The following is a 14094-nucleotide window of genomic DNA, read 5'->3' on the forward strand; positions in this document are numbered from 1 at the left end:
TATTACCAAACAATTACTATCAATAAGCTATCTTCTTGACTATAATTTACTTCCTTTATAAATTCATTCAAGAAGTAGCTGTGCAATCACAACTCAATAGCCACAAAACTTTAAGAACATTGAGTACAAATTAAGTCTCTCAAGAAGATGCAATTTGATAAGTGATTTTTTTCATGCATTGTTTTCAGAGTTCAAAGTTAAAAACTTTCACTGCACTAAAGTATGGCTTTTGTACATGCTGAGAAAATTAGACATTTACGAAAGAAAAGTATGACAAAATTGCTAAATCAAACTACATGTATTTTGAATAGCTAAATAAACATGATAAAAGTTATATTATACATGATATAGGCTAACCAAATCAAGACATTTTGCCTGTCCTGATGAAAAGCTGGAGTGTGAAAAAAAAAATCATGAAAAAAAAAACCACTTTGAATCAGAAATTTATATTAAGCTGCGACAAAGTGCAATATTTACAACAATCATTTTCAACCCCTTCCACCAGTGGTAATATGCAACCGACAGTGACCAGCAACTGGTAAAAACTGATGTGCGACTTCGGGTTCATGCAGTTGACATCGGTCCGCTGGTAGCTTTACAATTGTTTGGTACAGACTTATTGAGTACATTTTGGATGCTTTAACTCTACTACATACTTGAGGTGTACTTTCAATCCTACCAACCCACTTTGTTTCATTTTTCCATTTTCGAACTTCGCAGACTTGCATCCATAAACAAGCGTATCCCGAGCCCGATAATTATTTTCATGCAGGAAGAACTGTATGAAGATAGTCATACACACGTTTAATATTTTTATTTCATGTACAAAAAATACTTTTTCATTTCCGTATTATATCAAGAAGTCGACAGCCCAAGAAATGCGTGATCAATGTCTATCAATACTCCCAAACAATTTTGTTCGTCATTTTTTTAATACCGTGCTGTGTTACTTGTTTCCACGATTGAAAATTTACCTTGGATTCCAATTTAATGAAAAACATCGGCGATGCTTTTGTCATTGAGAGGGCGAGGTATCCTAACCTTTCTTGGTAAACGTGTAAATATGAGGGTTAATCTGCATCAACACAAAAGCTAATTTGCATCAGCACAATTTGTCAATTTAAAATTGAATACCTTTAACACATTCTATGCGATGCCACGCTATAATGGCTATAGCCTTGTGATATTACTTACAGACAACAAAACCGAGAATAACTTTATGTGAACAGAGAGTTTATACATTTGTCTCTTAAAATTGAAGTGGTCAATACCAATCAGTCTGAATGAAATTATTTACGAAAGTATATGACAATCCCAGCATTACATGGCATAATGACTATTTATTCAGTTATTGGTTGTGTATTTCGACCATAAGTTACTAGTATTTAAACTCATATCATTTTCATTATACATTGGTGTATAATTTGTAAAGTTTTGAAACTATATAGTGATTATTAGGAGCAAACTAGGCAAATTAAAAGATGGTTGAGAGTTGGAGAAATCTCGGCGATAGCTATATAGCCAACCACGAGCCATCAGTTTCTATTTCAGATGTATTAAATAAAGAAACTTGCGTTATTTATCATGTTTATGTCTCTGGTATCAAACATCCGATTTGTTCGTCCTTTATTGTCAAATGCATCAAATGTAATATTTTGCAAGATATTAAATTTGTAATTGTTTGAAGAACCAGAAAGCGCTTACGGTTAACTGGTTAAAGATGTATTCGAGTCTTGTAAATCTATCATGTGTGTGTGTGCGCGCGCGTGTATATATATATATATATATATATAGAGAGAGAGAGAGAGAGAGAGAGTCTCAATTAGTTATGTGGCTTTTAAAATGTCATATCTAGAACGTCACGACTTAGAAATATCAATCATGTTCAAGTTCACATTTCCTAAAAATAAATTTTATAAGATTGATAAATAGGTAAGTAGGGGGTCGGTTGGACAAACTCATATTTATTATCTGAGAACTTTTTTTTCCTAGCAAAGACAGCGGAGGTGGGGGTTTACCATTAATGTCAATACCCTCGGTAAACCAGCTCAAATTTTATATCATTATCAGGAAGGCTAATATCAAGAATCTATGCACATGAAATAAAAATGACAAACATTGGAGGGAAACCCATTGGAAGAGGGGTTGAACCCTTCTCTCTTCCTACGATCATACATGATTAACAGGACGGCATGTAAAACCCTCATATCACTACATTTTTCTATATTTTTTCTAAAATTTCACAAAATTATAGGTCCCTGGTAAATCAGAATCACCAAGCACCTAAAAAATCAACCAGATATTTTCTAAATTACCTGCAGCTGTTGTGGAATAGGTCTCCCGAAAAGACGATTAACAGTGTTTGATACTCCATTTGAAAAATTTTGAATAATTCCATTGGAACCGAAAATTTTCGATCGCATTGTTGCCATTGTTTTTCGACCCCCAGGCATCTCAGATCAACTTTTCCGTCTTACTCCCTTCTTTCTCCCACACCTTCAAATGTTTTTATTGCATCCCCATGTTATGTCGGTTACGAGAACATCCTTTGATCAAGCACAGTCGAGTTGTTGCAACGCATTTTAATTTCCCCTTTTCCGGTCTGCGAAGTTTAAGGTGACAGGGTAATGGTCCCAGATAATAATACTGTACACTCAGAAACGAGTTCATATATATCATGCAATTTTAAAGAGCCTCACCGTCTCTCTCACCTGTCGAATCTGTGTTACCTTGATGCAACCTTAACATTTGTTAATATCGTTCAGGATAAAGTTGTTAGAAAAAAAGATAAATTTTTCACTTGCTTAGTTCTTATATGGAATTCAAACCACGAATTCCAGATAAGAAGTCATTGTGAAATAATTCAATGAATGGTCAGACGGATTATGTCCCTAAATTGCTTGAAATAACTCATTAAAAACGCATAGCATGAAAGAACGAAAAAAAGGAATATACTTGTGTTGAATACCTGCCCCCAGGCTTATATATGTATTGCCACACCATTTACAAAAATCTTAATCTACTATAGTTTAAAAAAGAGGATGTACGTTAGGAACACGGGAAGAAAATAGTCGTATGGAAAATTATGTACTTTAGTAAGAAATATAAATTTCTCACGGTACTCCTGTCTGTTCATCCAAAACTTCGTATAGAATTTCATTGCTAACTCTGCATGTAGCGTGTCAAATTCATCTCAGTTAGGAATTGCTCGATGACAAACGAGGATATGTTTTCCCCCATATAATTATACAATGATTACAATCTTTAAAAAGACTTAAATTACTCTAAACACCATATAAGATATATGATTTTCATGCATTTTTATAAATTTATTTGTCCAAAAATGCAGATGTCGGCATCAACCACTACTTTACGCTGTGATGAATGTTATTCACGAAAGAATGAAACAGCTGATCAGTCAATGGAAGAATGGAGAGTGTCAAATTAATCTATCTTTAGAATGTTTACGTACATTTTCTTATTTATAAGCTAAAATTAATAAGACATAGAATAATAAATGTTGAGTGTCTACTAACTGAAATATGTACACCATTTCTCAAGATATGGACATTGTCCACTTTGTGGAAAAAAAAAACAACTTAAGGATATCCGTTCCTCAGCTAGGAAGAATAACTCTTAAATTTATTATTTTATTTAAAAAGTCTCAAAATGAAGCTTGAAATTGAGATCTTTTCGTGCATAAAACAATAACCAAAAAAAAAAAAAAAAAAAAAAAAAAAAAAAAAAAATCATTTTCAGAGAAATCGAATTTCCTGTAGTCTAGCATTAGATACCACAGCTTATTAGCATGATATGAAATTGGATGTGATATGTGATGCCTAGCAATTATAGCACAAGCTTTTTACACTATGTATTATATGACAATTTAAGTAAAAAGAAGAACTAAAATACTGTATAAGCATAAAAAAGATGCAATTGTCTCCAATTGCCTGGATACCTATATATTTTTTATCCTAAATTATATTTGTTGATCAATTTTCAATAAGAAAATGCATAGCTGGTGTTTTTATTCGCAGTTCCTGAAAATATATTTGAGATATGATAATTTTCTTTATATAATATGATTAACTATAATGATGAACTTTGAAGAAATTTCATGGGTAAATTCACGTTACTATGTGAAATCAGAGACATTTTTGTGAGCATCTTCAAATACTTAAAAGCTGATTTTCAGAACCTGAGGATCGGGGTACCTTAAATTCTTCAAGAATATCCTGTGGCCTCACTAAAAGGCAAAATCTTTTTTCATCCTTAGCGATTTGATTTCTGCTACAAAGTCTCTGTGTCTGTTGGGTGTTTAATCAAGAAGACCTTTCAGAAGCATTAAGAGACTAATTATTGTGCTAAAATTTTCGTGCTTTATGTACTCACCCCTGAATCCTGCAAAGGAAATATCTCCGCAAAGGGAGGGTGGGAGGGAGGGGACATTATTTTATTTTGCCTAAATTGTACACGTAGTCAACCAGTTGGATGATAATTGATGTACAATTTGAATACGTCGGACTGTAAACAATGTTCAGCAATTTTCATTATAGAAAGAAGATTCGCACATGTACAAAAACGAGCTTATTTTAAATAACTGAAAAATGGTGAAATAAAACTCAGATTAAAAATTCAATAAAGAAAAATAGTAAAATATTTTAACCCAGATTTTTACAAGAAAATAGACGCGTACGAATTGTTTCTTATATGTTTTAATATTAATACATGTCAATCTTTGTTCAAAATGTTTTAATTCTACCACATTATCCGTTATTTTTAAGCTCATTTTTTTCAAATTTTAAGGGCGAAGGACGAAGAGGCGCCGTCTGATGATCTTTTAAATATACCAATTTAAGAAAGTTTAATTCGCACTGTTGCAGTGAAATGATTTTAAAAAATGTTAAAGGATTAATCCCAAAGTACTGAGAGAGAGAGAGAGATAGAGAGAGAGAGAATGTTTTCGCATCACTGTACAGGTGTGACCAATAACCTTTTCTTTACAAAAAAACCTTACCATTAAATCCTGCGTTGTTACGATTAAACCTCTGTAACAATGGCAACTATAGTGGACTCCCTTCCTCAGTACAAATAACTGACAGAGACCGGAAGATAGCCCACATATCACGCATTCAATGGTTGTCCAGCGGAGGTGTTTCAGATTTTTCTGAACCCATCAAGTTAATAACAACAATTTGGACTGAAATTCTTTCAGATTTACAAAGGCTTGAGAAAGCTCATCTTCATTACTCGGACAGTTTGGAGTATTTAAAACATTATCCCCAAGGCAACGTTGGGCATCTTTTCTTTTAAGTTTACAACAAATACTAAGTCATATCTCTGAAGAAAAACATTAAAAGTACATTTTAAGAAAACTTTATTGCTATTCACAAATTAACAATACTTTTGTTATTGTAATAAAAAATCATGAATTGGTGAATACCAGCCACTGTACCCAAAAGCAATTACTTACAACCAAACTTCATTCCTAATAAACCCTCGAAATATCAACGCATTTAAAATTTTCAAGTATTATCAAAATATAATTTCCCGTTTGGGAGTCGAGCACTATAATAGAATTCTTATGCAATGTTCAGGATTGGGACAGCGTGCCTACCCTATTTGGAAAAAAGAAATCTACAACATTCAGTTGTCCTCTACCGAATTCACCTTTTTATTCAATTTATTTAATTTGTATATGACAATTCAAATTTAAAAAAAAATAATCAAAATTTGGTATAGAGGACACTATCTTTATCAGTGTATCAATGCTATTAATGACTAAATAATGTTGTTGTAACTGAAATCGTTGTGAGATCCCCTTGTGTATTGTCAACAGATTATTGTTTAGACAATATCCTGTATGTTTATCTATGTTATGATGAGAAGGAAGCAAACATTGACATTTGATACATATTTACCATAAAAGAACCAATCCTTTAAGTAGATTATTATATAACACATAACACAACGGCCGCTTTTAAATCATTGACTTTTCTTAAAATATGATCTTGGTCTGACACAAAGTGTACTCACTTATACTGTCTTGGAAAGCCCACCTGCTTCGGGGGATTTTATAAGCAAAACCTGAGCACCCACATCACCTGATACATGAGGCATTGTATATACATAATTCTATAATTCTGTAAACGTTAATTTTTGACCGATGATAATCACGCACCTTGTTTATGAATGGAATTCTGAAAATAGTTCATTAATATCTATGTTGACATTTGTGGTCTGTTTATATAAACTGTATAAATCCGTGTTTCTGATAGACTGTATGATGTTTATCAATTTATAATGACCGAACCATTCATAAATATTGCGTCTACTGTGTCTCATCTTATCACAGTGAATAACCTTTAAGTACTGACCTTAACAATGGGCAGGATTGAAAAATTACTGACGCTTAAGGTGAATCGACCCTTTCCAAGTAGGGATAACTCTGAAATTGATAATTTGAAAAGTCTATGTTTCCTATATAAAAATTTCCTCTTTAATGATTTGTCTCAAATTTTATCTTGTATGATACACTTAAGTTAAACATTTTAAAATCTCTTTCATGTTGGAAAATTGACAACTTTACTGAAAAAAATCTGTTGAAGTAAGCGAAGGGCATTCAGTATTTGTTCTTCCTTAAACATCATTATCATGCAAAATTTTTTAACTTTCATTTGCAAAGCAAATTTAGTTATTCAGAAAAAAAATATTTTGGTGAAAGGATGATTGCTGAGCACATTTTGGGCGTACTATCATGATGTAAATTTTGAATTTACTAGGAGGAGGTAAATGCAAAATTTACAACATTGTAAATTTTGCATTTACCTCCCCCTAGTAAATTCAAAATTTACAACATGATAGTACTGTCAAAAGGTTCACCTTTGCGCAAGAAGGCCATGGAATTTTTCTGCTATAAAATCGTACACAGCTACCAAACTAATCTTTACTTCCAGTCTGTATCCATAAACGACTGAACATAGGTTTTTTTAGTGTTTGGCGAAAAAGATTATGATAAGGTACAAATTAGACAACATTTAATTAAGATTTCTCACTCTCCCGAGTGTTACCAAACCATTTTGATAGTCTATAACTAGTTGAAAAAGCAAACTTTAAGGTTGGTATTCCAACTTTAAAGTTGGAAAAGCCAAGATTAAAGTACATGTATAAATAAAATTTATACTCCACTTAGGTCACTTTTTTTTTTTTCGATGAATGCTTACTTTTAAAGAATTAAATTAAATCAAATAATGTGTTGAATTCTTTCAAAACGCTACTGCTCCTATATTTTGTTTGTCTGATTTTAATACTGGTAAAACCTGGTACATTAGTAGACTAAACCAGGAATCATTATTCTTTTTGTTGGTGTTGCTATAGCTACTAAATAAGGAATATGTGAAAATCATTCAAAATGCTGCTCGTCTTACAGTTTTCTACTCGTCTTACAGATTTCAACAAAACCTGTTACTAATTTAGAAAACTCGGAAACTTTTTTTTCCTGAATTAAAAAAAAGTCCAGGTGCTACATTTCTCTTCCTTTTATTAAATATAAGTAGAAACCAGTAGAGATAGCCTAATGAGATAGTTCTGGGTTTTTTTGTTTTGTTTTTCTAATAAAGTGGAGCGATATTCTTGCAATTTAAGAAAAGTATGTATTAGCGTAACAAGATGCAGATTGGGAGGCAAACATAATTTATGCCAAAAGGAGTTACCTTTCCTTGTTAACAAATACATGACTGCCTACAAATGGAACTCAAACCCAATATAATTTCATTTAATGATCACGGGGAAATAATAAGAAAAAAAATGTCATAACGTTGTTTTGTCAAGTGTTAAAATTAATGTAGGTCAACAAAATGCCATGTTTATGATGTAAACCTCGTTCAACTAATTGTTCATAAGATATTAAATATTAGACTCTCAGTATTTTCTGAGTCCCCAGATGTTTAATTGCATAAACACAAGGAATAAATATGTTTATACACATTTGAAAGTCTATTGACCGGTAGATTTTGTTTCGAAAAGTTTGTGAAGAAAGCAGAACTGATGTACCAGTATCTATGTTTTTATTGCTCGAGAGATCTTTCACTTCTTAAATCGGATTATTAATATATATATATATATATATATATATATATATATATATATATATATATATATATATATATATATATATATATATATATATATATATATATATATATATAAATATATAAATATATATAAATATATAAAATAGAAAGCACAAAGAAATTCACTTTTATAAGGATACCCACTTCCGCCCCGGCCCAACCCGTGGTTGAACTCTCGACCTATGGAATCTGTCTCCTAGCAGTACAGGAACAGCTTGCTAGACCGCTCGGTCATTTAGACAAGTCAAAAAACTTGAATTCGATGCCGATGGAATTCTCGCGGCGCTGTCCTACTCTATACACGGTCATTGAGAATGAAAGTGAGATAAAGTTATTTGGACATTAATTTATTTTTATTAGAGGATTGTTACTGATACACGTTGTAATGAATTAATTTTATTTAGAAAGCACATTTTACAACAACTCTTAAACTAACATAACTGTCCTGATAGTGGGTATCCTTATAAAATTGAATTTCTTTGTGCTTTCTATATTAAATTATTTCTTCACTTATAGGACAGTTATGTTAGTTTAAGAGTTGTTGTAAAATGTGCTTTATAAAAAAAAGGGTTACTGCCTTTGTCGTGATTAGCATTATTTGTGCCAGCTAAAGCTGGTGACGTCTCTACATGAGTGAAAAAGAAATCTCGAATGGGAATAAACAAAATAAAAACGTCCCAAAGATATGACCCAGGCACAGTTTCATAATTTCTTATTCAGTGAACTTGATCTTTAAGATAATCTTGAATCCAATTTATGACAAATCTTTCTGTCATCAACAACAGCATACCGACGTTAATATTTCAACAAGGGTTCCAAACTTATGGACTTTGTACAAAGACCCTGATTATGGAGACATAACCACTGATCTAAGATCATGACATACCTAATGGTCACTGACAACAACAAAGTATTACTCTTTAAATCCAACACAAAGCCAAATTCAAGATCCACACATAAAATTATCAGTAAGACAGACTGCTAGGTAAAACAGGGCAGAAACCCATGTCTAAACCAAAAAGATAGATAAAACAGGACAGAATACCCATGTCTAAACCAAAAAGATTGGTAAAACAGAGCAGATATCCATGTCTAAACCGAAAAGGTAAAACAGGGCAGACACCCAACCAAAATGATAGCTAGGTAAAACACGGTAGACACCCATGCCTTAACCAAATGTTTTCCCTCTTGTTTTGGATGATATTAAAAATACAGAAAAAAAATATACTGAAATTGTAATTGTAATTAAAATTTTAGGCTAATCTTCAGTTACACTGGCCGTTCCGAAAGCTCAGTCGGTAGAGCGCTCGCTCCGTGATCGGAGGTCGTGTGTTCGAATAACGGCTGCGACTGACCTAAGTCGATAAAAAATAGGTAGCAACTGTTCCTTCGCCAAGCTCTCGGCACTTTGAAGTGAAAGTTGCGGTCCTTCGGATGAGACCTTAAAAACCGAGGCCCCGTGTCACGGTGAGCGTTGGCACGATAAAGAACCCTCACTGCTCAGAGGCCCTGAGTGCCGAGTAAAGTTCTAGATTTGAAGCCCTTCGCCGGTATATGGTGACGTCTCTATATGAGTGAAAAATTCTCGAACGGGACATGAAACAACATACAATCAATCAAGTTACACTGAGCATTATGATATCACGATTTGATCACTATGAGGGAGCAGAGGGCATTATTGTCTTTAAGAAGTGTTCGTCTCTGCTGAACTTAATATCTTCCATGTAATGCCTTGTAAACCAACTTTTTGAAAACCAGTAGACAAATGAGACATGATTCTCACATCGAGAAATGAATCTCAAATGGAAGTCCTACCTAATGTTTAAGGTTCATAAACCCTCTGCTCACTCAAATATATTAAAATATTGCATTAACTCTTATGATTTTCCAAAAGAAATGTATTTTACAAGTAAAAAAAAACAAACAATTGTATCATGGCTCCGGGGCAAAATTGGACAAAAAGATATTTCAACTTGACAAATTTATAAAGGAATAATATCATTCAGAGTTATCTCTCTTATCAGAGTTTCAATGAACCTTAATACAATAAAATTAGAAATTAATTCTTTTGTGTAGGCCAAGCTGATAAAGTTGATTTATATCACAACAATGACAGTGATAAAAAACTTTTAATTTACTGAATGAAAGAATGTATGATGTTTAATAAAAAAACTTTACAGGTAATGTCTTATTACTGACAAGTATTTCACAATATTAGAAATTTCTAAATTGTAGGGCCGTTTGAGGGATAATGCATGCCACATGTACTTATGAAAGCCTACTGATAAAAGAATATGTACTTTCCAAAGAAAAAAGGAAATATTTGTAATTATTTTCTGATATAATATTGATTAACATGTTTACTTAAGACAGTAAATTACTATTTTGGATCTGTTAATGTATCAGAATTATGCTTTTAAATAAAATGTTATTGTATTTTGCCGAGAACCACAGCTGTATTCCAATAAAGAATATTGAAGAAGTTCATATGTACTGTCCGAAGAATGAAAATAAGTAATTGGTTTCTAATTATGTTCTCGTATAATATTAATAAACATGTTTACTTATAAGAGTACTTGAACATTTGCTCGTACCAGATTTCTTGAACATTTTCAAGACTACTTAAACTTTAACGTGCACCTTTACACTTGAGTTTTTACTTGAACAAGAATACTCAGTGCTTGAGCTTTTACTTTTGCTAGATTACTTAAACTTGTCTTAGTCTTCTTGGACCTTGACTTGTGCTAGACTGCTGGAGATCTGTACTAGCATTACTGAACTTTTTACTGTAGAAGATTAGTTGAAGGTTTCTTGTGGTGGACTTCTTTGAAATTTTACTAATTCTAAACTTTTTTTATTTTAAACAATCCCTTTCCTCAATATTTCTTAATTGCATAGGATTAAACGAGGTTGTGGTGTATCATTTGAATCTCCATTCTCAGATTTTGCTTTCAGCTTCTTTTCCTTTTTTTTTTTTTTTTTTTTTTTCGAAATTCTTATAGTACTTGAATATATAGTAATTAGAAAAGCCTCAAACACAGCACGAAGTATTTTGAGTTCAAACGAATCCCTAGGAAATAGAAACCGAAAAAAACGAGATGCGTTCAATAAATAATGCAACATACGGTTTATAATAATAAATGTAGACGAAGTTAATTTTATTTTTTCACATTAGAAAGTTCTATGAAATATATGGAGATAACGAATAGTATTCAAGTTCAAAAGTCCATTAAACAATACAAATTTTGGAGCAGAGAAAACACAGACCTCTAAAACATCAGAGGGGGATCAGGTGCCATGGAGGAATGAGCATCCCCTGCCGACCGGTCACACCCTCCATGTGTTCTTTGTCATGATCGGGAAATAACGGAAAAATCTGTCGACAATTCAGTTTGTAAATAATGGTCTAACAATAAGTATGAAAAACGTCAGTCATCATTTGAACAAATAATAAATTGTTTTTGCTGACAAGGTCATTGTATCGACCATAGTAGTTAAGAAATGACGACTTTAATCGAAATTGCTGATATTCTTGTTTCATCAACTTGTTTGTCAATAACTTACTTCGTTTTAGAAATTGTTCATACGTAGAGCATACTCTTGCGTATCAAATCAACTGAGAGATATAAATCCCGTATGCAGGTGATGAAGGTATATTGCCACATAAGTAAGGGAAGTTGACGATTGAAAAGTTAAAGTCATCACGTTTAAGACCTCATTATAACCTCATCACGTTTAAGACCTCCTTATAACCGAAAACTACATTTTTTTCCTATTGTCTTCGCAAAGAAATTCACTTTTAAAATACTTAAAATCAATTAACTGAGCTTAAAACTGTTTTAAAAAGGTCTCTGCCAGGAAGATGAAATTGAGGGTTTATGTGAAATCTACGATTTATTACAAAATCGCTGAAGACCTCCCCCCCCCCCCCAAAAAAAAGGGTTGTGATATCTGGAAAGACTAGTCTTTCACACAGTCCTGTGTTTAGGTGGATTAGAAACTTCATAAGTGGAAAGAGGGACTTTAAAGTTCGCAGCCGTACTGGTCGATCGAGATTTGTAGGGACACAAAAATATCGATGCTGTGAGCAACATGATATCTGAATATGACAGATTAATTGTGAGAAACGTTGCTAAGACACTTAACACTTCATCGTCACAACGGTAGATTAAGTTCTGATGAGGGAAATGAATTTTTAAAAACATTCCTGTCAAATGAGTGCATTTTTCTTTACAGATGCCTACAAGAAAAGACGCGTCAAATATGCCAATGATCTATTAAAATATAAATATTTTAAGAAAAGAGGGTATGATAAACCTGCATGATCGGTGACGAGACATGGGTGCAATGCTTTTGGCCAAAATGGAAGGTCAATAATAAAATGTGGAAACAGAGAGGAAGCTGTCGTCCTATTGTTGCAAAGAGAAGCCATAGCTCCAAACAGGTCTTATACTGGTTTTCCTTTAATTCAGGAGATCCAGTAATAAATATACCTACACCCAAAGGAAGGACCATAAATGATAGCTTTTATGTTAAAATTGTATTGAGGAAAGATAAGCAGATTTTTTGTAAGAGAAGTTCAAATACCTGTACCCACGGTGATTTTCTTGTCGGTGACAACGCTGCTGTGATTAGGCACAGTGATGTAAAGGAAATTTTGAAGAAAGGAACGTTTACAGAGCTTAGACATCCTCCGTATTTGCTAGATTCCTTAGGTACGTGTAATATATAGTGCGAAGCATTGTAAGAGGTGTTATATCAACGGGTTAAATGTTTTACAATTTCTTAATCTAGAAATTTAGCGAATGGAAAGAATAAAATTCTTCAGGTATTTGATTTTCCTCTTTTACGATGATAAGGAACTTGACAAGTATAAACATTTTAAGTCATCCGTCAATTTTGTCAATGTTTTCCCATCGTTAACCTTTCCATGTTTACAGTTAACTGGTATATGATATGGAAAACAAAAAGAATCTTGATACATTTCTCAAAATATTCTTAATTATTAATCAACTGTTTAATACGGGATGTGGGAAATCATACTCAAAGTGCGAGTGACATGGAGTAAAGTATTTTTAATAGTATAATTGAATAATTTTCGGAGCGATAATTGTGACCATTTATTTAAGAGAAACATCTCTTAATTTATCGCATTTGAATTACCATACCTGTACTTGATTCCTAAACTTCATAAAAATCCCTACAAACAAAGATATATAGCGGGTTACCAAGCATCTCTCTTTACTCCTCACTAAAATATTAACAGAAGTGAAGAAGGAACTTCAGGAGTACAGTACAACAGTATATTCATGAAAGGGTGTAAATCAGATGTGGATGCTCAAAAATTCCAAGGAGATTTTAGAAAATTTAATCACAAAATTTTACCAAAATCAATAACATCAATAACACTTTGTACAACCAATTCCAACGATAAATTAAAGTCCAGGCTTTTGACATCTTTGACATCTGCTTTTTCAATAAGAATGAACACTTACCTTGTCTTTGGTCATTTGCAAAATTATTGTGTTGTAAAAAAGCACTCTGATTGTTCACACAAGTTGATATTAAAATATGCTTGGGTTTCTGATTGACAACATCTATGTAGTTTTTGGAGAACAGGTCTTCCAACAATCTATTGGAATTCCCATGAGTTCCAAATGCACCCGTTATTAGCAGACCTATTTTTGTATTCATATGAAGCAGAATTTATTCAAAATCTTATACATGAGAAGAAGAAAACACTTGCCGTGGCCTTCAACTCGGCATTTAGATACTTCGACGACGTATTATCAATTAACAATGGTTTTCTTCCATTTATATGTCGACTCGATATATCCCAGTGAGCTTGAAATAAAAGATACCACAGAGTCTGATACATCTGTTTCATATTTGGATATTTTTACTAGAAGAAGACTTAAATAGTAACCTAACAATAAAGCTTTATGATAAACGTGATGACTTC

At 32.7% G+C, this 14094-nt stretch overlaps 2 protein-coding genes across 2 annotated transcripts in view; one reads left to right on the forward strand and one right to left on the reverse strand.

Moving 5' to 3' along the window:
• Nucleotides 1–2454, reverse strand: part of LOC133172003 (pleckstrin homology domain-containing family G member 4B-like) — a 40500-nt gene extending 38046 nt beyond the window's left edge. The window contains exon 1 of the mRNA XM_061306802.1: nt 2316–2454. Within this exon, the coding sequence (XP_061162786.1) occupies nt 2316–2453 (138 nt within the window). The 5' untranslated portion in view covers nt 2454. The remainder of the gene's footprint in view (nt 1–2315) is intronic.
• Nucleotides 1–14094, forward strand: part of LOC133171704 (GTP-binding protein Rit2-like) — a 117403-nt gene that overhangs the window by 61008 nt on the left and 42301 nt on the right. The window lies entirely within an intron of this gene.

The sequence above is a fragment of the Saccostrea echinata genome, unplaced genomic scaffold, assembly GCF_033153115.1.
Source record: "Saccostrea echinata isolate AGI-Se365-2 ecotype Australia unplaced genomic scaffold, CSIRO_AGI_Sech_v1 ptg000054l, whole genome shotgun sequence".
Taxonomy (NCBI): Eukaryota; Metazoa; Mollusca; class Bivalvia; order Ostreida; family Ostreidae; genus Saccostrea; species Saccostrea echinata.